The 27,456-nt window shown below is 45.5% G+C and overlaps 1 protein-coding gene across 1 annotated transcript in view; it reads right to left on the reverse strand.

The window, feature by feature from the left end:
• Nucleotides 1-4,203: 4,203 nt before the first annotated feature.
• Nucleotides 4,204-27,456, reverse strand: part of LOC135974700 (E3 ubiquitin-protein ligase TRIM11-like) — a 33,530-nt gene continuing 10,277 nt past the window's right edge. The window contains exons 3-12 of the mRNA XM_065563152.1: nt 24,886-25,116; nt 23,247-23,269; nt 22,466-22,587; nt 20,965-21,092; nt 20,023-20,045; nt 18,211-18,293; nt 10,013-10,114; nt 7,000-7,178; nt 5,979-6,082; nt 4,204-4,485 (exon numbers count right to left, since the gene is read on the reverse strand). Coding sequence (XP_065419224.1) covers nt 4,356-4,485; nt 5,979-6,082; nt 7,000-7,178; nt 10,013-10,114; nt 18,211-18,293; nt 20,023-20,045; nt 20,965-21,092; nt 22,466-22,587; nt 23,247-23,269; nt 24,886-25,116 — 1,125 coding nt within the window. The 3' untranslated portion in view covers nt 4,204-4,355. The remainder of the gene's footprint in view (nt 4,486-5,978; nt 6,083-6,999; nt 7,179-10,012; nt 10,115-18,210; nt 18,294-20,022; nt 20,046-20,964; nt 21,093-22,465; nt 22,588-23,246; nt 23,270-24,885; nt 25,117-27,456) is intronic.

A 27,456-nucleotide genomic window follows, 5' to 3' on the forward strand; every position in this document is an offset into this window, starting at 1 on the left:
CGTTATATTCACCCAGATGCCTCTATCATGTCAATGAGAGGCTTTCATACAGAACATTACAGAAGGTGAACACCTTGTCTGGGTTGGACTCAGTGTCATGTTCCCAGAGGGGAAATGGATGTGGGTGGATGGATCTCCATTAAATCAAACTCGGTGAACATTACTTTGTGTCTGCTGTTTTAAAGAGTCTGGAAAAAAGATGCATTGTAATTCTGAAACTATGAACAGTTGAATGCAGTATACTTCTGGACTGTAAAGAGACAAAAGCCAATGCACATGTCCTTTTAAAAAATACATCCTGGTTCAATCACAAGTTATTGGAATGGATGCAGGAATCACTGGGTGAAATTTTCTGGCCTATGCTTTGCAGAAGGCCAGACTAGATGATCATAATGGTCTCTTCTGCACATAATATTTATGAATCTTATCATAAATGTCTTAACTCCAGTATACGCCCATGAGCTATGTAATTGCTACTCTCGACAAAGAAAATTAACAATAGATGGCACAAAGCTTCATTCCTCTGGCAGTTCATGCTGCCTTCCTTCCCCAGACTTCCAGGTCCTGCCGAGAACAACAGCTGTAGCGTGATAAAAAAGAATCAGATCCGTTCTGATATCTGCAATATCCGGTTCAAATGGATTTGTGGGACGGAAGCTCTACTGATATAAACAGCAGCATAAATGATCTACCTTTGTACAATGAAAATGTATCAAACTCTCACAAAGGAAATTCTGTAACACGCTGTTATACTTTTTCTTTCCTAGAGCAATATGATTTGTAAACACAAAATGTAAGAGGAGATTTCTTTCACCATGTCTGGTCTCTCATTCTCAGAGGTTCTGGACTAATGAGAGCAGTTCACAGGCCAGGTTCTATTTTTATTTCCCAGTTAGCAATGTCATGATATATGGAACCATAGTCTGTAGTACACAGGAGTTTATTATAACAAAACAAAAACAAACAAAAACACTATAGTCAAAACCCCAACCGAATAAAAAACCAAAACTGGCTTCCACACAAAATGAGTCCAAGCTTTTTCTCTCATATTCACCAAGGTCCACACTCTGTTTGTGACTGTTAGAGCACACAGTGACATCTATGAAAGGTTTCAGCCATACCATCAGGGGCTCGTTCACCTGCACATCTACCAATGTGATATATGCCATCATGTGCCAGCAATGCCCCTCTGCCATGTACATTGGCCAAACCGGACAGTCTCTACGCAAAAGAATTAATGGACACAAATCTGACATCAGGAATCAAAATACTCAAAAACCAGTGGGAGAACACTTTAACCTGTCTGGTCATTCAGTGACAGACCTGCGGGTGGCTATCTTACAACAGAAAAACTTCAAAAACAGACTCCAACGAGAAACTGCTGAGCTAGAATTGATATGCAAACTAGACACAATCAACTCCGGTTTGAATAAGGACTGGGAATGGTTGAGCCATTACAAACATTGAATCTCTCACACTTGTTATCTAACTGTCTGTCTGTACTGGGCTAGCTTGATTATCACTTCAAAAGTTTTTTTTCTCTTAATTAATTGGCCTCTCAGAGGTGGTAAGACAACTCCCACCTGTTTATGCTCTCTGTATGTGTGTATATATATCTCCTCAATATATGTTCCATTCTATATGCATCCGAAGAAGTGGGCTGTAGTCCACGAAAGCTTATGCTCTAATAAATTTGTTAGTCTCTAAGGTGCCACAAGTACTCCTGTTCTTCTTTTTACAGTGACATCTAGTGGCTGAATAATATACTGCAAGTAAACATATTACAAAGCAGAGGGTCTAGGGGTTTGTGTGGAAGGCCATCCCTTTGGGGAATAAAGGGGTGAAGAAAGCAGAAAGAAGCTTAAAAGCTTGGCTCTCTCACCAACAGAATTTGGTCCAATAAAAGATATTGCCTAACTCGCCTTTTCTCTCGAAGCTAATCCTGTCATTCTACATCTTTGTTGGGGGAGGATGAAACTGATGGTGATTTCTCATCCCTATTTCTCAGTGGAGGAGGTGGTTTGGCAGGCAAAGAGGGCTGTCACCTACCTCTTTATGGATGAGACCCTGCATAACATGACAAATATCCTACAGGAGCAGTCACTGTCCTTGGTGGAACAGTCAATAACATAACATAAAGGAAGTATTTCTTCATACATGCACAATCAACCTATGGAACGCGTTTCCAGAGGATGTTGTGAAGGCCAAAACTATAACTGGGTTCAGAAAAGAACTAAAACTCATGGAGGGTAGGGCCAGCAATGGCTATGTAAACCTTCTGCCCATCTGAGTTGGCAGCAACAAGGGCCAGGTTCAGTATCTAGGGGTTCCGTTTCAATAACACAATGCAAAACCGGCTCGAGCCCCCACCCAATGACCTGGGACAATTACACACCACCCCTCTGGGCGCCTCTAAAAGGCAATACTTCCCCTCTCGCAAGCACAGAGTCTGAGTAAACCAAAATCCTTTTAATAAAGGAAGGAAACAATGAGGCATTATGTTAGGGAAACACCACAAACAGGATTCATAACTCAAACCATGAGCAAAAGACCCACCCCCAAGTAAGTTTGGCAGTGTCCTTTTCCCCTCAGGGTCTTAAGTCCAACAACCCCTCCCCCCCCAAATCACCCAAAGTTCCAAAAGTCCAACACCCCAAAAGTCTCTGTACCTAGTCAGTGCAGCCCCAGAGTTCAAAAGTTTATCTGCAGAGTTTTACCTCCCAGCCTGGGGGGGGGAGGGGGGCACAGCAGTGTTAAGGGGCACCTTATGTGATCTGAGGCCGACTGCCCCACCTCTCCATGGGGTTCTGCTGCAACCTTCACCGCCACTCCGTCAGCCGCTCCACTCCACCAGCTGTCTCATGAGCCACTCCAACCATCCCACAAACTACTCCGCTCCACCAGCCATCCCACAAACTACTCGGCTCCACCAACCACTCAGCAACACATCTTCAGGCCCCCCCACAGCACTCAGTGATTTCAGCTTGTAGGAGGGGAGCCTCAGTGCTAGTGCACCACTGGCCCAAAATAAATTCAACTCAGCAGCCCGTATCTAGACCCCTAATAGAATTAAAAGTAGCTCTAATATTCCAGTAGAGAGAGAAAGAAGTGCAATTGGTATTTCAGGCCATCAAAGGACACCCATGCCATCAGGTACAAAGACCTGTACCCCCAACCTCTCTCCATTCACTAGGTTTTGGAACCCATGTCCCTTGTCTAGCAAATGCTACTTAGTTGATGGCGAGTCCCTCTGCCATAAAACAGTTTCATTGTCCTTGATTCACATAATCAGGGTAACAACACTTTATTCTTCCTGCCCCAATAACGGAGAAACTGGGGATCCCACAGCAGCCAAAGTGACCACTTTTGGCTGCTGTGGGCTCATGCTAGGCAGGGTGGGTGTGCCTATGCAAACAAGATCAGCCCCTGAAGTTCTTTTTCACAACTCGCCATAATTCACCACCAGATGTCAAGGTAGAGCTCATCCTGACTCTGCTTACAGATATTAGCCAGGATAGGCAGGGATGTAACCCCAGGCTCTGGGTGTCCCTAAACCTCTAATAGCTGAAGTGGCTGACAGGGGATGGATTAGTTGATGATTACCTGTTCTGTTCATTCCCTCTGGGACACCGGGCATTGGCCAGTCAGAGACAGGATTCTGGGCATTGGATATTGCCTAACTCGCCTTTTCTCTCGAAGCTAATCCTGTCATTCTACATCTTTGTTAGGGGGAGGATGGAACTTTTCAAGCACTCCGTTGTTGTTTTTTTGCTTTGGCGGCAGCACTCTCTTTAGATCAAAGACTCATTTAATGGCATCTATTAAGACTCATTTAATGGCATCTATTACCACAAGCCTTCTTAAACTGGGAGTTGGGACCCCTCAGGGGGTCACGAGGTTAGTACATGGGGGATTGTGAGTTGCCAACCTCCACCCCACCCTTGCTTTGCATCCAGCATTTATAATGGTACTAAATATATAAAAAAGTGTTTTTAGTTTATAAGGGAGGGTCGCACTCAGAGGCTTGCTGTGTGAAAGGGGTCACCTGTACAAAAGTCTGAAAACCACTTGCTTAGCACCGTTCAGCAGAACTAGATGTACATACTATGTTTTGAACAATTTAAAAACCACAAAAGACTGAAATCATTGACCATACGAACAGCTGAACAGCAGCCCAACCATAAAAAAAGAGCTTATGTGCTTAATTTTCAGAGCTCCAGGAAACATGTAGAAACACTATAGACCATGGGCGGCCAAACTTACAGACCACCCGAGCCACATAAAACAAAAAACAAATCTTTCCTTCTTGGTACCCCAACAAGTGGCAAAATCAAAATGGCCCAGGTTAATAGGTCTTAAGCAATCTTTCTCTCTGCAAATTCATCAGGTTTGCTACAGATCCAGTTCCTCTTTGTGTAGCACGTTGAACTGCTGACCGTGATATCATATATATAGGCACATTCTCCTCCTCCTCCTATTTGAAACCTGCAAAAAAGTAAGATCAATGAAGCTACAATCAGTCAGGGATCAGACCTTTCCTTCTTGTCTCAGAGGATTCTTGAGAGGATGGAACTGACCCCTGTGTAGGAGGCCATTACACGTAGAGTGTGAATAATGGATTTTTCAGTTCACTGGCAATTCCAAAAATATACTAAAAGAATTGTTCCATGTCGACCCGGAAATAACATTTTTCAAAAATTTTGGTGAATCAAAAAGTTAACACATTTTGACCCCAAACAATTTCATTTGGCAAAACTGAAACACTTGATTTTGACCATTTTAAAATAACATTAAAAAACAAAATAAAGGCAGTTCCAAAATTAAAGTTATTTCAAATGGTAAATCGAAATATTTTGTGTTTTTTTTTTTAAACAAACAATTTTGTGAAACCAACATGACTCCAAAACATTTCAGTGTGGCTGAATCTGCTATTTGGAAAAAAGTTGCCTCTGAAAAATTTCACTTAGCAGTAATTACAAGGCCAATGAACCTTAAGTCTTTTCTGCCACCTCCTTGACAATGGAATTTCTCCCCTGCTATTAACATCTCTCCTGTTAGTTCTACCCTGTGGCATCAGCACAGAATTTGAGTCAAAGTCCTAGTGAAAATATTGAGTTGTTATGCAAGCAGACGAAGAACCAGTGATTATTTCCAATAGATCTATCTGTATTCAGCCTTTTAGTTATGTGTAGTGGAAGTTCCACACATGGGCAGTGTGAATGGGCCAGTCCCCTGCTCCCAGAGCCCTGATTCGCTGTCAGGAAACCCTGCCTTACTTCCAGCTCTTTTTCCATTGGAGAAGGGATTGCCCAGGCTGCAAAACAGGGCATGTGCTGCTGCTGGGATACAGCAAGATGAGAGGCTGAGGACAGATTCTATTTATCAGTCTCGGGTCCTTATTTATGCCCCCACCGTAGTATCAGAGCACCTTACAATCTTTAATGTATTTATCCTCACTGCTCCCCTGCTTTTATCCCAATTGTTTCAGATCGGCCACAGGAAGGCGAACAGACTTGATCAAGGTTATATAGGGAGTCTGTGGCAGAGTAAAGAATTAAGCCCAGTTCTCCTAGTGTCAGGTCAGCACTGTAACCATTGGGCCATCCTTCCTGCTAAGGGAGCAGCTCTGGTCTCTGTGAGCCTGCACGGCCTTTGAGAATCAGCCAGAGCCCAACGGGAAGGAAATGCTCTGACTGATGCTGGAGTGGCACTTGGACTGTGCATTTGCCAATGAAGGCGCTGGAGTGATCTCCGGGTGAACTCCTGCCTCCCCAAGGACTGTAGGAGGGGTCTCCAGTCATCCCATAGCAAAGGGTGGGAATTTAGAACTGACAGACCCCCACCACAGCTGCCTGTGTCCCAAGAGACCATCCGAAGAAGTGGGCTGTAGTCCACGAAAGCTTATGCTCTAATAAATTTGTTAGTCTCTAAGGTGCCACAAGTACTCCTGTTCTTTTTGTGAATAGAAAGTGACTCACAGGTTGTTGAATACTGAGCCATTGGGCCACTTCCAGGGCTGGGCCAGTTCCCTCCTGAGGCCGATCCAGGGATCAAGGTTGTCCTTATGTCGCATCAAGAAATCCTGTTAAAGAATGCAAAGGGGAAATAGACATTACAAACCAAACCCCTTGGACTCACCTTCTCTCCCTACTCAGATTCATAGGGACCGATTCCCCATTATGCTATGACAGGGCAGCGTAAAAGGTCCTCAGCATAACAGAGAACACAGATCCTAGATCCTAAGGCCAAAAGGGACCATCAGATGATCTAGCCTGATCTCCTGCACAACAAGGTCCAGGAGGCGGGACTCCAGTGACTCCTGTAACCAGCCCATAACTTATGGTTGAGCTAGAGTGTGTCACTCAGAAAGTCACTCACGCTTGATTTAACGACTGCATGTGATGGAGAATTTATTACCTCTCTCTGGAAGCTGTTCCCATGTGCAATTAACCCGACAAAACGTTGTGCCTTACTTCCAGGTTGAATTTATCTAGTTTCAACATCTCTGGATCTCCCGCTTCCTTTGCCTGCTAGACTGTTCTAGTATCTGATATTCTCTCCCTGTATAGGTAAGGCAAACACTGAGCCCTTTTAAAAGCCTGCCCATATTCCCCCCGTGCCTCAGTCCAACATCTGTAAAATAGGGATCATCTTCTCTTTGTCTTGCATATTTAGAGTGAAAGATCATCTACACAGTGAAAGACGTTCCTGTGTGTCTGTGCAGCACCTGGCACAACGGGGCCCTGGTCTCAGCTGGGGCAGGGACTATCTCTCGCTGTGTGTCTGTGCAGCGCCCAGCACAATGGGGCCCTGATCTCAGTTGAGGCTCACTGCTATATTGCAAATACAGATTTTTTTTATTTTGTATTCAGAAATGGCTTTGCCCTGTTTTGGGAGGTAGCAGCTGCCTCACTTCAGGGGGTGCTATTCTTTTTCTCCTGAGCTGAGCTAACTTTACTCTGTACTACAATCATCTCTATTTTTTTAAAATTTTATCACCTCTTCCTGCAGGGTGTCTGGCCAAGCCAAGGAGGCACCGTGGGAAGAGCAGAAATGTTGGCTCGAGGTCCAGTCTGCTTCATCGTCAGAGAAAAGGTAACATTTTCCATGGTACCCAATCCAGTTTTCAGGGCAGCAGGCAGCAGGCCTGTCGGGAGGCGTCACACTGGCCTTTGACACTGAAAAGTAAAAAGGGGTAAGAGCATCTCTTTCTTCCACCCCACCTCAGACACAGGTTTCAGAACATCTGGTGACTGCTGCAAGGGTCTAGAAGCATCAGTAATAAAACAGGAGGAGATTGAGAGAGAGAAATGATCTCCAAATCAAAGCCAAGCTCCTACTGTGAAATGACATTGTGTGATAGAACCCCCAGACTGTACAGCAAAAATGCCCATCTAGCAGATTTATTCACAGATACAAGCTCTGGGTGTTACCTTTAGGGCAGGGTGTTGTACAGCTTTCCCACGTAGGGTAGGACTTTCAAAACTTCTAAGTGCTGGGCTAACGCTGCTCCCATGGAAGTGAACAGTAATCTCTGCCCCACACTGCTCCTCCCCCCCGCAACCTGCATGGCATAGTCAAATTCTGTAACAATAATAAAAATACCTAATCCCAAAGTGCGTTACAGAAAAGGTCAGTACCATTATCCCCATTTTACAGATGGGGAAACTGAGGCACAGCTATGAGCAATGACTTGACCAAGATCACCCAGTAGCAGAGCTAGGAATAGAACCCAGGGTTCTTGAGAGCCAGTCTACTGCTCTATCTACTAGACAACACTGCCTCCCTGTAGCCACTCAGCTTTCACCTTTTTAAAAACGTCACATTCTAGCCTTCATGGTAGCAAAGAGAGTTGTCCAAATGTGACCCAAGCCAATCCAAGCTGCAACATCTGCCTGAGTTTAGAGAGATCCTGAGCCAATTGCTCTGAGAGGTGTGAATTGACCTCAAAGTCAATTAATCTCACTGCATCTGAAGAAGTGGGTTTTTTACCCACGAAAGCTTATGCCCAAATAAATCTGTTAGTCTTTAAGGTGCCACCAGACTACTTGTTGTTTTTGTGGATACAGACTAACACAGCTACTCCCGGATACTTTTACAGTGTTCACTTTAAACCCTCAGGATGACATGTTAAATACCAGCATTAAATAGTTTATTGTCATTTCAGCAGATAGGATAGGAAAGATGTGGGAGTGAAACCCCTGGGGCTTTTGATTAGAGAACAGCCACAAAGAAGGGAATGCAGAGGGAAGAAAGGAGCAGAGAAACAACAGGGAAGGGGAAGCGAAATACAGAAAAGAGGATGGGAGAGAAAAAGCAACAAAGAGCAGGAATAGCAGGATCCCAGAGAAAGGCAAGTTCCCCCACTCAGTGATACTGAATGTGACAGTGACTGACTTAACAATACATAATGAAAATAATCAAGAGCTTAGTTAGTACAAAAAGGCCAGATTCCACCTCAATCTCTGTTCAAACATACCACTGGCATCACTGGGAGACCAGCTGTAGACTATAATTAAAAATGGAATTTGGCTCTCTTCCGCCAATGCGTTTGATACCCTTGCTTTAAGATTGTATGCAGTGCATACAATCAACCAGTAGGCGTCACTGTTGCTTTGCTAAAAAAGAACAGGAGTACTTGTGGCACCTTAGAGCTTGTCTACACTTACCGGAGGGTCCGGCGGCAGGCAATCGATGTTCTGGGATCGATTTATCGCGTCTGGTTAAGACGCGATAAATCGATCCCAGAAGTGCTCGCCGTCGACGCCGGTACTCCAGCTCAGCGAGAGGAGTACGCGGCATCGACGGAGGAGCCTCCCTGCCGCATCTGGACCCGCGGTAAGTTCGGACTAAGGTACTTCGAATTCAGCTACGTTATTAACGTAGCTGAATTTGCGTACCTTAGTCCGAAGTGGGGGCTTAGTGGGGACCACACCTTAGAGACTAACAAATTTATTAGAGCATAAGCTTTCATGGACTACAGCCCACTTCTTCGGATGCATATAGAGTGAAACATGTGAACCCCTTTCACTAAAATGTCAAGTCTCGCAAACCCCCTTCTAAAAATGAATATTTCCAGGAATTTTCTCCTTCACCTGAGGATAAATTATAAAAGCAGCGATCTTGGAAATGTAAAATTTGTTTTTATAACATGCTTATTACACACTATTTATTATTATCTATCATTACAGTATTTTGATTACATTATGAAAACGGCAACACTCTTCCAAGATCTCACTTTCGTAGCTTGTATCACTTTGATTAAGCCTGTTCTAAGACAAGTCTTCTATATTTCATCAAGGAGTATCAGATGTGAAACAGCAGGAAGGTATTTAAGGAGCCAACTCAAAGAGTTCCTCCTACACAAGCATTCAGGTCTTCAGCAGTCCAGGCAAACAAGGCATGTTACAACAAAGCTTAAACTTGTTCTTCATAATCATTTTAAATGCAATACTAGCTGCCTATTTAATTTTAAAAACAGCAAAAAAATATCCCCCTCCCTTTCCATTTCTTAGAAGGAGTCTTGAAGTTTAAATCTCCTCAGTGCGATAGAGATGTTTGCTTTGATCTGCTTAGCTCTTGGAAGTCCAGAGGCTCTGGGATGCTGCCCCCGTGCTGCCCGGAGTCCCTAGGGACGCTCTGTCTGCCATTAGGGAATTTTTCCCTGAGAACCCCCCGTAACATTTAATGAACCCCAGTTTGGGAACCACTGCTGTAAACATAAGAACAGGAGTACTTGTGGCACCTAAACATAAGATGCAAGAGGAGGACTTCATAGAGGCAGGGCAGATGGGATCAGACCAGAGGTCTATATTGCACTAACTATGCATGTTTAACCCTTTGAGGCTCTGTTCTGGCTGGACTGGCAGTAGAAAGAGCAGAAGTCCCCGCAGCAAGGCTGTGGCACTGTAACTGAAGGCAGCTGATGTGTGTGAAACCAGAGAGGTCAGGGCACGTCATTAGGACAGTTCTAGGTCAGAATGGAAAGCACAGAGATGGGTTACACACTCACCTGACCAGACAATCACTGCGATAAGGAGAACTGCAAGTACTACGACAGCAGCTACGATTTTCCATGCACCACATCTCCTGAACTTGGAGTCAAACCAATGACCTATAAAAGAAGAAGCCATCAATACTCACTGAGCTGCTCTAGAGGTGAGGAAGGGTCACTGGGGATAAGAACATAAAAACTGTCAGACTGGATCAGACCATTGGGTCCATCTCGCCTGGTGTCCTGTCTCTGACCACGGCCAACACCAGATGCTTCAGAGGGAAGGACAAGAACCCTGCAGTAGGAGATATGAGGCAATGTGCCCCCAGGGACAATTCCCTCCTGAACCCATTATTTAGAAGCTGCACTTAGCCCTGAAGCAGAAGAGATGGACAAACCAGCCTAGTAAAGTTAAGACACCAGGAAGCTTGATCCATTTCTAGAAGTCACCCTGCTGTGAAACTGGGACAGTCTCCCGTCTCCCCTCGCAGAGGCAGAGTTCTGACCATTCCCCACCCACTTCTACCTTCTGTAGGACGTCACTGTGGGCTCAGGAGTCTTTAACCCACTCTGGATTTTCATGAGTGCCATTGGCAGGCATGACCCTCCTCCCAGATCTTCAGGGGTGGATCTGGGACGGGAAGGTTGCAGAACCTATAAGAGGAGTGCGGTCCAATGTCAGAGGAGATGGGGCTCTGGGAGAGAGATTTTCAAAGTCTGGATAATTCAGATAACTGGGTTGGGATTTTCAAAAGCACCTGGGAGTTAGGAGCACAAATCCGAAGAAGTGGGCTGTAGTCCACGAAAGCTTATGCTCTAATAAATTTGTTAGTCTCTAAGGTGCCACAAGTACTCCTGTTCTTCTTTTTGTGGATACAGACTAACACGGCTGCTACTCTGAAACAAATCCCTTTTGAAAATCTCACCCTTGAATGTGTGGATGCTTGTTAGAGCTGAACTCTGAGCTAACAGATGTTCTCCCATCCCTTGTGACGCTGAGAGATGCCCCTTGTGATCAGTGGCAGCAGCTGCAATAGTGAGTGACTTCGGAAAGCACACAATGGATGCTGCCTGAGGGACAGAGTCCCCACAGCAGCCCCCACTTCCCCCGTACCTCGGGGCCTCCTTCCTTGTGCCTGATATGGTGTGTACAGCTCAATCTCTCCAACAGCGCAACTTCTCACAGCTCCTGACATGCGCACCCACCTGACTAACTGGGAGGCTTTTAATTAGTTTCAGACAGCCCCTGATTGGCTTCAGGTGTCCCAATCAACCTAGCATCCTCCCTGCCTTCTGGAAAGCTCTTAATTGGCCCCAGGTGTCTTAATTGACCTGGAGCAGCTGCCATTTACTTATCCTGGTAGCAGTGATTTGTTTAACCTGGGGCTAATATAGCTATCTCCCACTACTTTTCTATAGGCATCTGGCCTTGCCCCGTCACAGTATGTATATTGATTTTTCAACCAACACTCTCACTCTTTTTTTTTAAATAAATTCTTAGTTTAGTTAATAAGAATTGGCTCTAAGGGTGTATTTTGGGTAAGATCTACGTTGCAATTGGACCTGGGCATGTGGCTGATCCTTTGGGATTGGAAGAACCTTTTCTTTTATATGAAATAAGATTTTCAGTAACCATCATATATTGACAAGTGTACCTAAATGGAGGCCTGAGGCTGGGCACTTTAAGGGAACTGCGTTGTTTGGACTTCTGAGTAACCAATGAGGCGATACAGAAGCTATTTTGGCCTGGCTTGGTAAATCCAAATATTGGAATATCCACCAGCATTTGGGGTTTGTCCGCCCCATTCTGTTTGCAGTTCACCCTAATTGAGTGACCTCAGGTGGCTCCCACAGGGCACGGATGTCACAAGAGGATAACAGCCTACAACTGCTAAACACTAACAAAATTATTGCTGTAGCCAACGTAGTTGGTATCTACACAGTTGTGTTGTTACACTGAGGGCAGGTCTCCATTTAAAACGCTGCACTGGTACAGCTGTGCCACCGTAGCAATTTAGTGAGGATGCTACTATGCGGATGGAAGAGCTTCTCCCATTGGCATAGTTAATCCAGTTCCGCAAGTGGCGGTAGCTATGTTGATGGGAGAAGCCCCTGTCTCCTGTCTACACTGGCGGTTAGGTCGGTATAACTGAGTGACGTAGCTATACCAAATAAGACTGTAGTGCAGATCTGGCCTCACAGTCAGAAGATGACACCATGCAGGAGACACAGCTTTGACACATTAGCTAGGCAAAGGGGGTCAGAGTAAGACTGGAGAAGACAGAATGATGGTATGTCTATACTACCCGCCGGATCGGCGGGCAGCAATCTATCCAGCGGGGGTCAATTTATCATGTCTAGTCTAGACACGATAAATCAACCCCCAAGCGCTCTCCTGTCAACTCCCGGACTCCACCAGAGCGAGAGGCGCAGGCAGAGTTGACGGAGGAACGGCAGCAATTGACTCACCACAGTGAAGACACCACGGTGAGTAGGTCTAAGTATGTCGACTTCAGCTACATTATTCACGTAGCTGAAGTTGCGTAACTTAGATTGATCTCCCCCCCAGTGTAGACCAAGCCTGAGTGTTATAAATATACAGTATAAGCATTTTGCTACTTCACGCTAACACCACAGAGTATGCCTGTCTCTGTACTGCTTGGATTACCTATAATATTAATGAAACTTGGCTTTCCTAACAAACTCAAAGCAGATAATGAGCCGGCATTTCAACATCAAGCCTGCAGTCCACAACTCAGGAGAATAAAGTAATGTAACATTCTGGCTACAGGAGTCTTGATTCACCCTGGTAGCTAGTCAACATGAAGGATATGAGCTCAAAATTGCTACCAGCTAATGGAAATAATTATTTAGGTCAAATTATAGAAGCCCATTGTCTTCACTGAAACTGCTCACACAGTCAAAGTTAAGTGGGCTTGGAAGGATTCGATTTTTTTTTTTAAATTGGTAAATGTTGGTAAACATCACTTCCAGCACACACACAAACCAGTGAAAAAATATGTCCATTGAAATAATAATTGAAATCTAAGATAGGCAAAGTAAGAAAAATGCTGCTTGAGAATGTATGTATTAAAGTAAAAATCCAGTGATTCAGACTTCTGAATTGGGCTTGTTGCAAATAGGCTAGTGAATGAATAGTAAAAATAGGTACGGTTTATTGATTTAAAGGTATTTACTTTGTATACTTTGACAATTTGTGTTTTAACGGTTTATAAAGCTTTAACTTTTAGGCCTCAAATCAGAGGCAATACGTGGGGGGAGGCACGCAGGGTCAGACAGGAGTTCCTTCCAGCCACAGGCAGGAGAAGGGGGGGAAGGGATGACCTGGTCTGTGTCTTTGCAGAGCTCATCCCTTCTCCCTCCCACTCGCCCTGCAGCTCGAAGCAGCCCCTGTCCCATCCCTTCCTGACTGCACAGTGCAGAAAGACAGCTAACACCTCCAGGTTGCTGCTGGCCACCAACATAACCCAGTCACCTCCTGTCCCCTGGCTGCAGCGTGGGCAGGAAGGGGTTAAGCCCTAAGGACGCATTGTGCACTGACCCCAGGGAACCTGACTGCAGGGACTTCAGCAGCTGTGGAGCCTGGCCCGAGGTGGGGGGATGGCTAGAGGACGGAGCAACCCCCGCTCCCTGGGGCCAGGACTAGGGTTGCAGGGTGTCGGGGTTTTGCACCTTCCCATGCTGAGCTGGCTCCCTTGGCCACTCTTCCTTGGCCCCTCCCCCCAGGCTGATGGCAGCTCCTGGGTCCTAGTGCCAGTTATCATCGTCTACGTGCACTGGGTCCTGTTTCTGTATCATGGTGAGTGCCCATGGGGGAACAGGGGAAAGAGAAGGGAAAGGGGGAGTGGGACAGGGGACAATATGGAGAGGAAAGGGGATGGGATGGGGAAAGGAGCAGGGGGAAGAGAAAGGGATGGGGGGAGTGAGTAAAGGGCGGGGGGGGAAGAGGGGAGGAAGAGGATAGGGTGGGGTTGCCACCAGTCTGGTTTTTGGCGTCTGTCTCCAGGTGCCATTTTGGGTTGCGAGGTGTCTGGTTTTTGGCACCTGGCAACCCTAAATGGCACCTGAACCAAAAACCTGGTTACCGCCGGGCGGGGGGAGGCACCAGGTCCTTAACCCATGCCAGCCCCTGCTCAGCCGGGACCATCTCCTACCTGCAGGCAGGCTCCTTGAGATGATCCAGGAAGAGACAAGCAGAGCAAGCAATGGAGGCAGGGCTGGGAGGGGTGTGGGGGGGGGCAGATTTGGAGAATGGGGTGGAGCCTGGGGGAAGAGACAGAGCAGGGGCGGGGCACTGGGGGTCCAATTACAGTAGAACCTCAAAAGATATGAAAGCCAAAGTTATGGACTGACTGGTCGACCAGACATCACGTAAAACTGGAAGTAACCAACCAAATCAGGCAGCAGCAGAGACCAAAAAAAAAATAAAAATAAAAAGCAAATACTGCACTGTGCCTGTATTGCATCTTAAAGGTAGGCACATCTGGGCTGCCTGTCCCCACCTCACCCCACCCCACGGGGCAGCCACTTACAGCTAAGAGGTAAATGCAGAGCAGCAGCGCTGGGGTCTGTGCCGCTTTCACCCCTCCCCTCCCCCTGCTGGGAGGAGATGCTGTTTACACACATGCGCACACGAGTGGGACAAGCTTGCAAACTGAGTCTAACCTAGGGAAAGTAGTTGCCTCCAAGGAAGCTGCCAGAGCTGAGGAGGGAGCTCATTTGCTGCTGAGGCCTGGCCTGGAGTGTCAGCTGCTGGATCTGGAGCCCGAACTGTGCTTTGTTCAGAATCATAGAATATCAGGGTTGGAAGGGACCTCAAGAGGTCATCTAGTCCAACCCCCTCCTCAAAGCAGGACCAATTCCCAGCTAAATCATCCCAGCCAGGGCTTTGTCAAGCTGGGCCTTAAAAACCTCCAAGGAAGGAGACTCCACCACCTCCCTAGGTAACGCATTCCAGTGTTTCACCACCCTCCTAGTGAAATAGTGTTTCCTAATATCCAACCTAGACCTCCCCCACTGCAACTTGAGACCATTGCTCCTTGTTCTGTCATCTGCCACCACTGAGAACAGCCGAGCTCCATCCTCTTTGGAACCCCCCTTCAGGTAGTTGAAGGCTGCTATCAAATCCCCCCTCATTCTTCTCTTCTGCAGACTAAACAATCCCAGTTCCCTCAGCCTCTCCTCATAAGTCATGTGCTCCAGACCCCTAATCATTTTTGTTGCCCTCTGCTGGACTCTTTCCAATTTTTCCACATCCTTCTTGTAGTATGGGGCCCAAAACTGGACACAGTATTCCAGATGAGGCCTCACCAATGTCGAATAAAGGGGAACGATCACGTTCCTCGATCTGCTGGCAATGCCCCTACTTATACAGCCCAAAATGCACTTAGCCTTCTTGGCAACAAGAGCACACTGTTGACGCATATCCAGCTTCTCGTCCACTGTGACCCCTAGGTCCTTTTCTGCAGAACTGCTACCTAGCCATTCGGTCCCTAGTCTGTAGCAGTACATGGGATTCTTCCGTCCTAAGTGCAGGACTCTGCACTTGTCCTTGTTGAACCTCATCAGGTTTTTTTCGGCCCAATCCTCTAATTTGTCTAGGTCCCTCTGTATCCGATCCCTACCCTCTAGTGTATCTACCACGCCTCCTAGTTTAGTGTCATCTGCAAACTTGCTGAGAGTGCAGTCCACACCATCCTCCAGATCATTAATAAAGATATTAAACAAAACCAGCCCCAGGACCGACCCTTGGGGCACTCGGCTTGAAACCGGCTGCCAACTAGACATGGAGCCATTGATCACTACCCGTTGAGCCCGACGATCTAGCCAGCTTTCTATCCACCTTACAGTCCATTCATCCAGCCCATACTTCTTTAACTTGGCGGCAAGAATACTGTGGGAGACCATATCAAAAGCTCTGCTAAAGTCAAGGAATAACACATCCACTGCTTTCCCCTCATCCACAGAGCCAGTTATCTCATCATAGAAGGCAATTAGGTTAGTCAGGCACGACTTCCCCTTCGTGAATCCATGTTGTTACGGACATTTCAGGGTTATGGACAACCTCCATTCCCACAGTGTCTGCAACTCTGAGGTTCTACAGTACCAGCTTTTAGAAACGTGGCAGGATCTGGGGCAGCGGGGGAGGAGGCCAAGAGGGCGCTAAGCCTCTGCCTCAGGGGCTGCTGCAGAACCTGAGAGTTCGAGGTGGGAATGAGCTGGAAATCTCTTCCCTGCCCCTCCACTCCAGTGCTTATCTGAGGGGCAGAGAGGCTCCCCCATGGTGCATGGGGCTCCAGGCAGCTTTGGCACACACAGGGCTGGGCTCCTGGGCCACGCCCCATGCAGGAGGGTCTTGGGCTTTCCCAGGGCGCCGGCCCGGCCAGAGGCAGCGGGGGAGGAAGGAGCCCACTGGCCAGGCTGCAGGTGTGCTAAGCGCTCCCCTCAGCGGCTGGGTCTCTGCACAGCGCTGGGAATGGGACGTGCCGCCCTGGGGGGGATACAGACAAGCAGCAGGGCTGGGGAGGGATGAAGGGGCAAAGCAGCGAGAGGGAGAGCTGGGGGAGGGGACAGCGAGGAGGGGAGCATCTAAAGAGCAACAGAGGTGACATGTGGGGTGGTCAAGTGACCCCCAACTTTTAAATTGTGCCCCCTCCACACACTATCAACAGTTACATGTTGACTCTGGTTTCAACATCTACTGTCATGCAATAATGGTCTGACTGCCCCATCATTTCCCGCAACCATGAAAATTTAAATTGATAATTAAAAAAAAAATGCTTACAAATACTCAATACGTCATGATTATAAAAAAAAAAATAAAAATCAAATTCTGCCAAGCCAAATGTTATGCATGTGCCTCGGTGCTTTGCTGGACTGTGGCCTTAGGATCTTCAGCACTAAGTTCAAAACCCACTGATGACTAGTGTGTGGAGGGAAGTAATTATAATAAAACAAAATAAATCATTAAAACTGTGAAATATACCAAAGAAAGGGGCTTTTCTGGACTACAATGTACCACCAGTTTGTTGTCAAGTAGATTTAAGGTACCACTGACATTCGTCAATGAAATGTTTGGAACAGGCTCAGACTCTGAATATTCAGCAGCTAAAACAAAAATTTGTAAAGCACATATTTAGCTATTTGTGCACAGATCAGCCTCTCCTGACCCAGCTGTTAGTGAAGAGGGGGAGCTGAGAGGCCCTGGCTAGGGGGAAGGAGATACTGAATTTAACTGCTAATTGCTCTCTCCTTAGTCCTTATTCGACATCAGTAAATGTAGTTGATCCTTTGGACTGAGCGATATACCAATAATCATGGGCTTGGAGTGATGTTTCCGTTAGGAGGAGAATTCAATGATACAAGTCAGACACACTCTTTGTGTAATGAGTGTGGCTTATTGGAGAGAGCCCTGGACTAGCACCCTGGCCACCTGGGTTCAATTCTTGGATCTGCTACTGGCCTAGGGTGAGCAGATAGCAAGAATGTAAAATTGGGACTGAGCATGAAGGTTAATTGGGTCTTATGGACGACGAAGCCCCTAATATTGGGACAGTCCCAATAAAATCGGAACATCTAATCACCCTATACTGGCCTGCCAGGTGACCTTGGACAAGTCACTTCAAAACTCAGTGCCTCAGTTTCCCCATCTATAAAATCACATAATGACCTCCTTTGTACGCACTAGATAAGAGCTAATTAACCGTGTCTATTTACAAAGAAGGCTCCCACAGTCCTATCTCCCCAAACACTGTAGCAACAAACAGCAGCAGGCCTTTCCCTTGCTCAGAAATCCCCATGTCTGCCCCTCCAGCCAGCTCTGTGCCCAAAAAGCTCTGTCTCTCTGTTTCCTCTCAGGGTCACTCTCACTTCTCCAAACTTCCTGCTTCCAGTGCACCCAGGCTGCAACCGATATGCTTGCTAGTCCCTGCGTTTGCAACCAGGGAAGCCCTCAGCCCACACAACCCAGCGGTGCACATGTGCCTAATCCCCTGGGCAGTGCCTACAATTATTACAATTATCAGCATCTCTCTTTACTACATCAAGGGACTGGATTCCTTCAGGCTCAACAACAGGAGCAGAGTGCGGAACGAGCTCTGTGATTGTCTTTGGATCAAAGACTCACTTGACGGAAGCCATTAGCAGCTTTCTGCATAACAATTTAGTACCAAAATACCCCAAAGATCATCCTTTACCTCTGGCTTCCTCTGGCTCAACATTTATGAAGTCAGTTAAATTATTCTGTCCATCAGTGGGAACAACTTCTTGTTTCTCGCAACTGTAGAGAAAAAAAATATTGATACATTCCAGTTATTTGTTATAGTGTGAGAGCTGACTGAGAATTCAAATTGTGACAATAAAGTGTGTGTGCGCGTATGGGCGGGGGATAATTGACGAAATTTTTGTTGATTTCACCCAATTTTTGAGTAAATTTAAAGCTGGTCAAAATATTTTAAAGTCTTGATGAAAAGTTTGCTTGGCATCTGGATCAAAAAAAAACCAACAACCCAAAAACAGAGAAATCCCCCCCCCACACACACACAATTTTTCAACCAGATCTACATTGTTTCATGCAGTCAAAGCAAATGCTGAAAAACTGTTCACTCCAAAAGGTTAAGGCCAGTTGTGCGCCCAGCAAGACTCAGCAGTACACGGAAGGGACATAGTAGAAAAAAGTTTTCCAACTGAACAATTGGAAAATGCTGATCCTACAAAATCAAAATGTTTCCCAGGACTGTGTTGATTTTGTCAAAATTTTCTATGGGACTGATTGAAATTTTGCATTTTGTTTATAATATATTGCAGAATCACAGAAGTGCAGGGCTCGAAGGAATCCCAAGTGGTCATGTAGTCCATCCCCTTGTGTTGAGGCAGGACCAAATAAACCTAGACCATCCCTGTCCAACCTGTTCTTAAAAACTTCCAATGATGGGGATTCCACAGCCTCCCTTAGAAGCCTATTTCAGAGCTTAATTACCCTTACAGTTAGAAAAGAATTCACATTATGTTATATACATGCTAAAGTCTAGAGAAAATATTCTGTCCTTATTGAAATGTTTCTTTTCAATAAGGTTGTTTTGATATTTCCAAAATGAAATCTCTCAGACATTTTCTGTCACAGTAAATTTTTAAATTTCAACTTTTCATTCCAATTTGGAACAAAGACAAATTTTGAAATCTCAGAATTCCCCAGAGTTTGGAAATTCCATATTTCAACCAGCTCTAGACATGTTATTGAACTAGAATAATGGTGCTTCTCTACTTTGAAAAGTGATGCTGTAAAATTCTCACTCATAAAAAGTCTGTTCCTTGGACGTACCAGAGTCAGAGCTGTTCACTTCAATGGCTAAAATAAATGTGCATTGCATCTTATTCCTGTTAGCCCTACAGAACACAGTTCCCCTAAAAGGCATGGAACATCAATAATGAGTATTATTATTCAGATGTCTCTTTTGTGATGTACATGGGTAAACAAGGAAGACAAAGCTGGAACTCAAGCCTGTATGAGTCTATAGTTGTGGCTGTTTAATACATTCTTCCTATTTAAAAAGGACTGTGATTCTATACATCATGGCATAGAGGTATTGTTTAAGAATAGGGAGTATACAAGTAACAGAAAAGTGCCTGTGGTGAGATGGGAATTCCTTGCAGGTTGATGAGGAATCTTTTAAACTATGGAATCATCTTGCCAAGTGAACGGATCAGAGCCCCACTGCAGAAATCCAACTGGACAAAGCCCTGGAGAACAGACTATAGGGAATGAACCTGAATTGTCCAGGTTTGGTACAGGAAGCATGGATGAGCTATGATTTATAGAGTTTGTAAGACCCTATGGATTGACCCTTTTAGCCCCTGTGTTGGAGCAGTCCCATCTTCAATCAATTCCTAACCCCTCTTTCCAACATAGGGCTCACCCACAGCTCACTAATGTCTCACACGGACTTCAATGAGCATTGGATCTGCCCTGTAGCGAAGTATGAGTGTGACGGAGAGAAGACGACACTTACCTGTCTGAGTTGAGTTTGCCTTCCTAGAAGGGAAAGGAAACAAGTCACTCTATGGAGATCCCTTGTGATCTGCATCTCTATTCACAGCTCAATTGTTACAAGAAATTATTCATGTTTTGTTAGGGAATTTTCATCTATATTATATTTCAATTTTGGTGAAAAATTTTTGATTTTCTATTGGGAAATCAAAATGAAATCTTTTGTTTTGGTTTGGTCTGACCCAACTTGAAACACTTCAGTTTGGTGAAATGAATCAAAACATTTTGTTTCAAGTCTGTTTGACATTAAACTGCAATCTGCCTAATCAGCTCCCATGAGGCATCAGAGCACTAGTTCAGATGCCTTAAGCCTACGTTCTCCGCTATGGGCCAGGCACCTTGGTTGGACTACATCTCCCATGATACATTGCATTCCCCCCTTTGACTGAGCTATATGGTGCATCATGAGATGTAGTCCAAAAAGTGGACCAGGCCCGTAAGAAAGAATGGGGGCGTGAAGCACCCAAACTACAGTTCCCATGAGGCACTGCAGTCATCAAGGGCAGATGCAGTTTAATGTCAAAACTGACCAGAAATGAAATGTTTACACATTTCCAAATAAAACATTTTCAGAACTTTCCATTTGGTGAAAAAATTTCGATATTTTGACTTTTTGTCTTGACCCAAGATGAAAACAAATGTGGAACTATCAAACAGAAATACTGACTTTCACTCGGTCCTACTACAAACATTTCATTGACATATTTAGATTCCAAGGGCCCCACGTAGTACCTTATCACCTTCCACACAAAATCGATTTACATCAGTGACATCCCTAGTGGACTCAAAGGGCCAGATCCTTGGCTGGTGTAGACCAGTAACTCCACTGACTTCAATCCACTCTGACGACCACTAAAGCCCATTCCTGGCACCTAGCTCCCTGAACTCCCACAGAATACAATACCGCACAGTCCAGCAGGCAAACAGAAGAGTCCTCTTGTTCAGGGTTGTTGGGCACCTCCTCCGTTGGGTCTTCACCACTCACTTGTCCCTTAACCGCAGATGAGACGTTTTCAAGAGGACCCAATTCCACTGGAAAAAAAGAGAGACTGAGAATCAGAACCATAGTTTGTGTAATATTTTAACAGTAAGATTTCTGGAGCAGGGACTGTCACTGACGCAAAGGGTCCCTGACCTAGTTGGCCTCTAGGAGCTACCACAATATAAATGTTTAATAAATAAGGAAGGACTCAAGCTCAGTTCATTGCTGTGGCATAATATTGTTATTACAGGCTCCTGAGGGCCAGTTACTATGTTCCTGTGTTTGGGGGGAAATAGGGGGCTGAGCATTAAGCTATCTTTGCACTCCCTGTATTTTGGGTTTATGCAGAGGCTGCCCACTGTAGGATTAGATCAGTATATAAAGGGTTACAGTAGCTTGGCTAAAGCAAATATATGCTTTGCAGTTTGTGTGAAGGGCAGGTCCTGTTAGCAGTTGTGGGGAGGCCTTGAAAGGATGTGGCTTCGTTGGAAAAGTTGGACCTGGAGAAAATTGGACTTTGGAGAAAAGGCCCCAATTATCAGGAGTGGTTTTAACTGGTTTAAACAAAGAAAAGAATTCTTAAAGAGACCAGTAAAAAATGCATAAAAGCTCTAGGAGGATTCACTGCTAGTATCTGCTGCCCACTGTTGGAGCCGGCCAACATGGGTTTAAAAGCACGTCCGGTCTAGTCCTGTGGAAGTGCCTGATCCATACTTATAACTGCATGTTACTATAGCAGTGTGGTTACCGCTTCAGCATTTAAGGCACATTTGGAGCAGCTGTATAAATACCACTGGGCCTTTATATTTAATAAAGGGATTTATGGCTAAATTGGTGCATAGGTGATACCCTATATTAATTATTATTATTAATAATTCCAACATACACCTCTGGGTGTAATTAGAGCAGCCCCAGGGCTGTATGAAATTTTAGTTTGTACTGACTTTGCTAGCACTTTTTATGTAGCCTGTTGTAAAACTAGGCAAAAATATCTAGATGAGTTGATGTACCCCCTGGAAGACCTCTGTGTACCCCCAGGGGTACGTGTGTACCCCTGATTGAGAACCATTGCTTTAGGCTATGGTCTGCTCCCATGGCCTCTGGGAAGCAGAGACTAGCCAGAGTACATTCTGGCCACACCCATAATCCGCCCCCTGCTCTGGAGGCTAGGAGCAGGGCTGGCTAAAGTCTGTATACCAGCTCCACATTGGCTGGGGATTCTCAGAGGGCCATTTCTACCCCATTAAAGACCACTTTAAGCTTTATAGCAGTGCTGGAGAGTGACTGGGAATCAAACACTCTTTTGTGATCACTACTGGGAACCACCCTCGCAAATATTTTAAAATTCAAAGACTGATCGGGAATACTTACCTTTTATTAATTATTATTATTAGCAGTAGTAATATTACCATTACAATTTTACCTCTGAAATTCTTCAGTAGATAATATATAGCTTTCTGGCTTTCAGAGAGAGCCTGCACTCTGCTCTCCAGTTCAGTCAAAGAATCAACAGGCGCCTCCTCTTCACCTTTCACCTGCTCACACCTAACACAGAAAGAACGAGGTTCCTGTCAGAATGCTCGGTCGCAATGCTGAATCCACTCAGCAGGAAGACAGGACATAGGAGCTAGCACAAGCTCTGAGCATGCTGGCCCGGTATGTTATTTAGAGCATATAACAATGTAAACTTGGGAATTAAAAGGAACATGGAACACGAGGAGTCCTCACCTGGGGCCCCTTTGCTCAGCCCCCGCCTGGGCCTCCTGTCCTCAGTTCAGGGCCACTATTGTAGCTGCTCAAGATGATGATCTTCACTGAGCAGACTGTTAACCTCTGTTGTCCCATATCATAAGACTAGTATTCAAGCTATGCAGCATCTTCATTCCTAGGATTCATACTTTGGAGGACAAGCCAATCTCTAGCAGTTAGGGAGGGAACTTCCACTAGTGACCAGTTATAGGATAACCTGCCCCAGAGGAAGACCTGCATCTCTCTGTGAAGTAGCTGGCACTGGCCATTATCAGAGACGGGATACCAGGCTAGATGGGCCTTTGGTCTGATCTGCTCTGGTAATTCTTACGTTCCTGTGATGCTTTCCCTGTTCCAGCCTCTTAGCCACTAGGAGGGGCATTATACATTTCCAGCTGGGCTTTGCAACCTTTCCCAGTGTAAAGAAGTGTGAGGCTGAATAAGGCGACACATACCTGCTTAAGGTGCTGTCAATGTCCTAGAAAGGGAAAAGGAAACAAAAAGAAACTCAGCTCGTCAGACACAAACACAAAATCTCTCTTAGGCAGAGGACTCAATTTGCCTTTATTTTTGATCCCTATAGGAAGTTGGGCATGTTTGGAAACTTCATGCGTGGCTCTGTTCTCTTCCCAGCTCTGCCAGTGCCCTGCTGGGTGATCTTGGGTATGTCACCTCCCCGTGCCTCAGTTTTCCCATATGTAAAATAGGAATAGTGATATTAACTTTCCTTTGGAAAGTGCTTTGCGATCTACTGATGAAAAGCTCTATATAAGAGCCAGGTGTTGTTATTAATTATTATTACTGGTTATGTCAGAGATAATTGCATTTTTTTAGATTTTGACCTTTGGATGACATGGGAAATTTTTGATTGAATAGTTTTGCAGATTTCCCCCCTCTTGTTTGACCAACCATGGAGCAGGTGAGAAATAAAATTTGACATTTTGAATTTAAAAATTAAAAAGTGAAAAATTAGGATTCCATTCCTCTTTCCCCCTTTTTAAAATTCAACCATCTCTACCATTTATCTAAGATATCTCAATCTGTCTGTCTCAGATTACAGAATGGCTGTCAAATATCTGGTCTGCTTGATGTAGTAATGGGACCTGCATGACATATGCAGATACTGCAGAATCTCAGCCTTGATTAGAAAGAAAGAAAAAGTACGTTTACAGACTTCATGGATGCAAAAAAAAACAGAAAAACTCACACGGTCTAAAGGTGATAAAAGTGTGAACAGTGCAGTGAGATCTACAGAGAACCTGAAACAATAGCTCTGAGGGGGAAGAACTCCTTTCTTTAATCTCAGTGGTTGTTGACCATGAAACCTAATGATTACAATTTGATGTCAGCATTAACTATTTCATTGCTGATTATTTTAATAGATGAGATAGGGAAGGGAGCCAGTAAAGCTCACAGAGAGAACAGGGAATAACAACAGCAGGAAGTGTATCTCTGTGTGCGTGTGTGTGAATGCAGTATGGAATCAAACAAGCTCGTGTGTGTGTGTAAGTGTGTGAGACTGTTGAATAGAATCAGATTTGCTCGGGGGGAGGAGGCAGGGAGGGAGGCACAATTTGGTGCCATATATAAATATCTAGCAAAAGTTTTATACTGCACTGAATACAATGGCACCTGAGCACTTCAGACACGTTTGTTCTATACATAATACACAAAAGGGTCAAATTCAGATGCAATGTAAATAGTTGTGCTGTACTGAAATCAAAGGCCTATACACTTCAGGCCATTGGATAGGTCTGCACACTTCTTCTGTACATTTTAGTCCCTCAACAGTCCCCTGCACCTGACCTTTACTAGTTACACTGTAAGATCTTCAGGGCAGGGACTGTGTCTGTGCAGCGCCCGGCACCATGGGGCCCTGATCTCACCTGGGGCAGGGACTGTCTCTCCCTGTGTGTCTGTGCAGTGCCTGACATATTGATTGAGGTCCAGATTTTAAAGGTATTTAGGCATTGCTAGGTTCAGAATTGCAACACCCAACTGATTTGGGAATCTAAATCTCATTTTCAAAAGTGATTTAAGTACTTAGAAGCCTAAATCCCATGGACTGTTGGAAATTTTTTTGACCTGTCTTACCTTGAGGAGTTCAATCTCTGGCTGCTGGCACTTCTGATTTAGCTCAGCTATCTGGTTATCAAGTAGTAATAGCCCCCCAGAACATCTATTGGTATTTTTATTCCTCGTCTTCACAAGATCCTGTATCGTGCCTTCCAGGCAGTTCCGCAGGAGTTGCTCTCCCTGCTTCAAAACCTGGTGCATTTGCTTAAATTCAGACACAATCTCCTGCTTCTGGCGTTCTGTCTTCTCCTGTTGCAAACAGATATAAACAAGGCTGTGACATTACATGGAACAGGATTCCCAAGTCCCTTCCCCAGTAGCAACTGCATTTCAGCTGTGAGTGACTGAGCCCTGTTAACACAGGGCAGAACTCTGCAGGACAGATCCTCAGCCAGTGAATTATCTGCATAACCCAATGGCCCTTACACGTCAAATTTTGGAGCCAGTCTCACTTGGAGGTGTCTAAATACCATTTTCAGCATAAGGTGCCTACCTGTGACATTTTTCTAGAAGTCTAAATCCAGAAGTGAGGGAATTCAAAAAGAACTTAAGAAGTTGGCAGTCATCTTCCACTGAAGGTAATTTTTTTCTAAAATACCTATATTCTGGTCCCAAATCACTAGTCCCAAGATATCCAAAATAAAAAATTAAAGTTAAGCTACTAAGTTGATATTTAGTAGAGTTGCTGGAAACTGTAATTTACATTCCACGGGAAATTCTGACATTTAAAAAAAAAAAATCCATTCTGAATAAGAGCAAAAAGCCAAAATTTCCCACAAAACAAACATTCTGAAAAAATGCATTTTGACAGTGTCGGTTGAAGGGTTTTGTTTTGACTTTAATATTATTTAAATAGTATGTGCATATATTATATATACATAACATTAACCATAATATTGTCATGGGCGTACAAACCCCGCACTGGCCAGGAAAGGGTTAAGGAACTAATACGGGCTCAATCAACCCATCTTGTCACACCTGCAAGGTGTGTCAGGCCTAGAAGGGGAAACCCAGTTTGTCACTTAGCAGCAGCAGCTGCCCTGGGAAGGAAACTTGCCTCCAAACCCCAGCTGCCAGAGAAGGGCTGAGATTGCTCATGTGACTGCTGCCTCTCTGAGGCCTGGTCTACACTACGAGTTTAGGTAGACTTTAGCGGCGTTAAATCGAATTAAGCCTGGACACGTTCACACGACGAAGCCCTTTCTTTCGACTTAAAGGGCCCTTTAAACCGGTTTCTTTACACCACCTTCGACGAGGGGATTAGCGATAAAATCGGCCTTTGCGGTTGGCTTTGGGGTAGTGTGGATGGAATTCGACGTTATTGGTCTCCGGGAGCTATCCCACAGTGCTTCATTGTGACCGCTCTGGACAGCACTCTCAACTCAGATGCACTGACCAGGTAGACAGGAAAAGACCCGCGAACGTTTGAATTTCATTTCCTGTTTGCCCAGCGTGGAGAGCACAGGTAACCACGCAGAGCTCATCAGCACAGGTAACCGTGATGGAGTCCCAGGATCGCAAAAGAGCTCCAGCATGGACCGAACGGGAGGTATGGGATCTGCTCGCCATATGGGGAGACGAATCAGTGCTAGCTGAACTCCGTAGCAGTAAACGAAATGGCAAAGTATTAGAAAAGGTCTCCAAGGCCATGAAGGACCGAGGCCATAACAGGGACACACAGCAGGGCCGCGTGAAAATTAAGGAGCTACGGCAAGCCTACCACAAAGCCAGAGAAGCAAATGGAAGGTCCGGGGCAGAGCCGCAAACTTGCCGCTTCTACGCAGAGCTGCATGCCATTCTAGGGGGTGCAGCCACCACTACCCCAACCGTGTGCTATGACTCCGTCAATGGAGAAACACACAGGGAAGACGGTTCGGGGAACGAGGAAGATGAGGTTGGAGGTACTGTAGGTAGCTCACAGCAGCAAGGAAGCGGAGAAACCGGTTTCCCCAACAGCCAGGACATGTTTATCACCCTGGACCTGGAACCAGTAACCCCCGAACTCACCCAAGACCCTGAGGGCACACAGGGGACCTCTGGTGAGTGTACCTTTGTAAATATTACACATGGTTTAAAAGCAAGCGTGTTTAATGATTAATTTGCCCTGGCAATCGCGGCCAGTACAGCTACTGGAAAAGTCTGTTAACGTGCATGGGGATGGAGCGGAAATCCTCCAGGGACATCTCCAGGAAGCTCTCCTTGATGTACTCCCAAAACCTTTGCAAAAGGTTTCTGGGGAGGGCTGCCTTATCCCGTCCGCCATGGTAGGACACTTTACCACGCCAGGCCAGTAGCACGTAGTCTGGAATCATTGCATAACAAAGCATGGCAGCATATGGACCCGGTGTTTGCTGGCATGCAAACAACATCCATTCCTTATCTCTCTTTGTTATCCTCAGGAGAGTGATATCATTCACGGTCACCTGGTTGAAATGGGGTGATTTTATTAAGGGGACATTCAGAGGTGCCCGTTCCTGCTCTTCTGAACAGAAATGTTCCCCGCTGTTAGCCAGGCGGTGGGGGGAGGGGTGAAGTGATCATCCCAGAGAATTGTGTGTGTGGGGGAGAGGGGGGGGGGGGGGGGGGGGG

This window comes from Chrysemys picta, chromosome 12 (assembly GCF_011386835.1).
Source record: "Chrysemys picta bellii isolate R12L10 chromosome 12, ASM1138683v2, whole genome shotgun sequence".
Taxonomy (NCBI): Eukaryota; Metazoa; Chordata; order Testudines; family Emydidae; genus Chrysemys; species Chrysemys picta.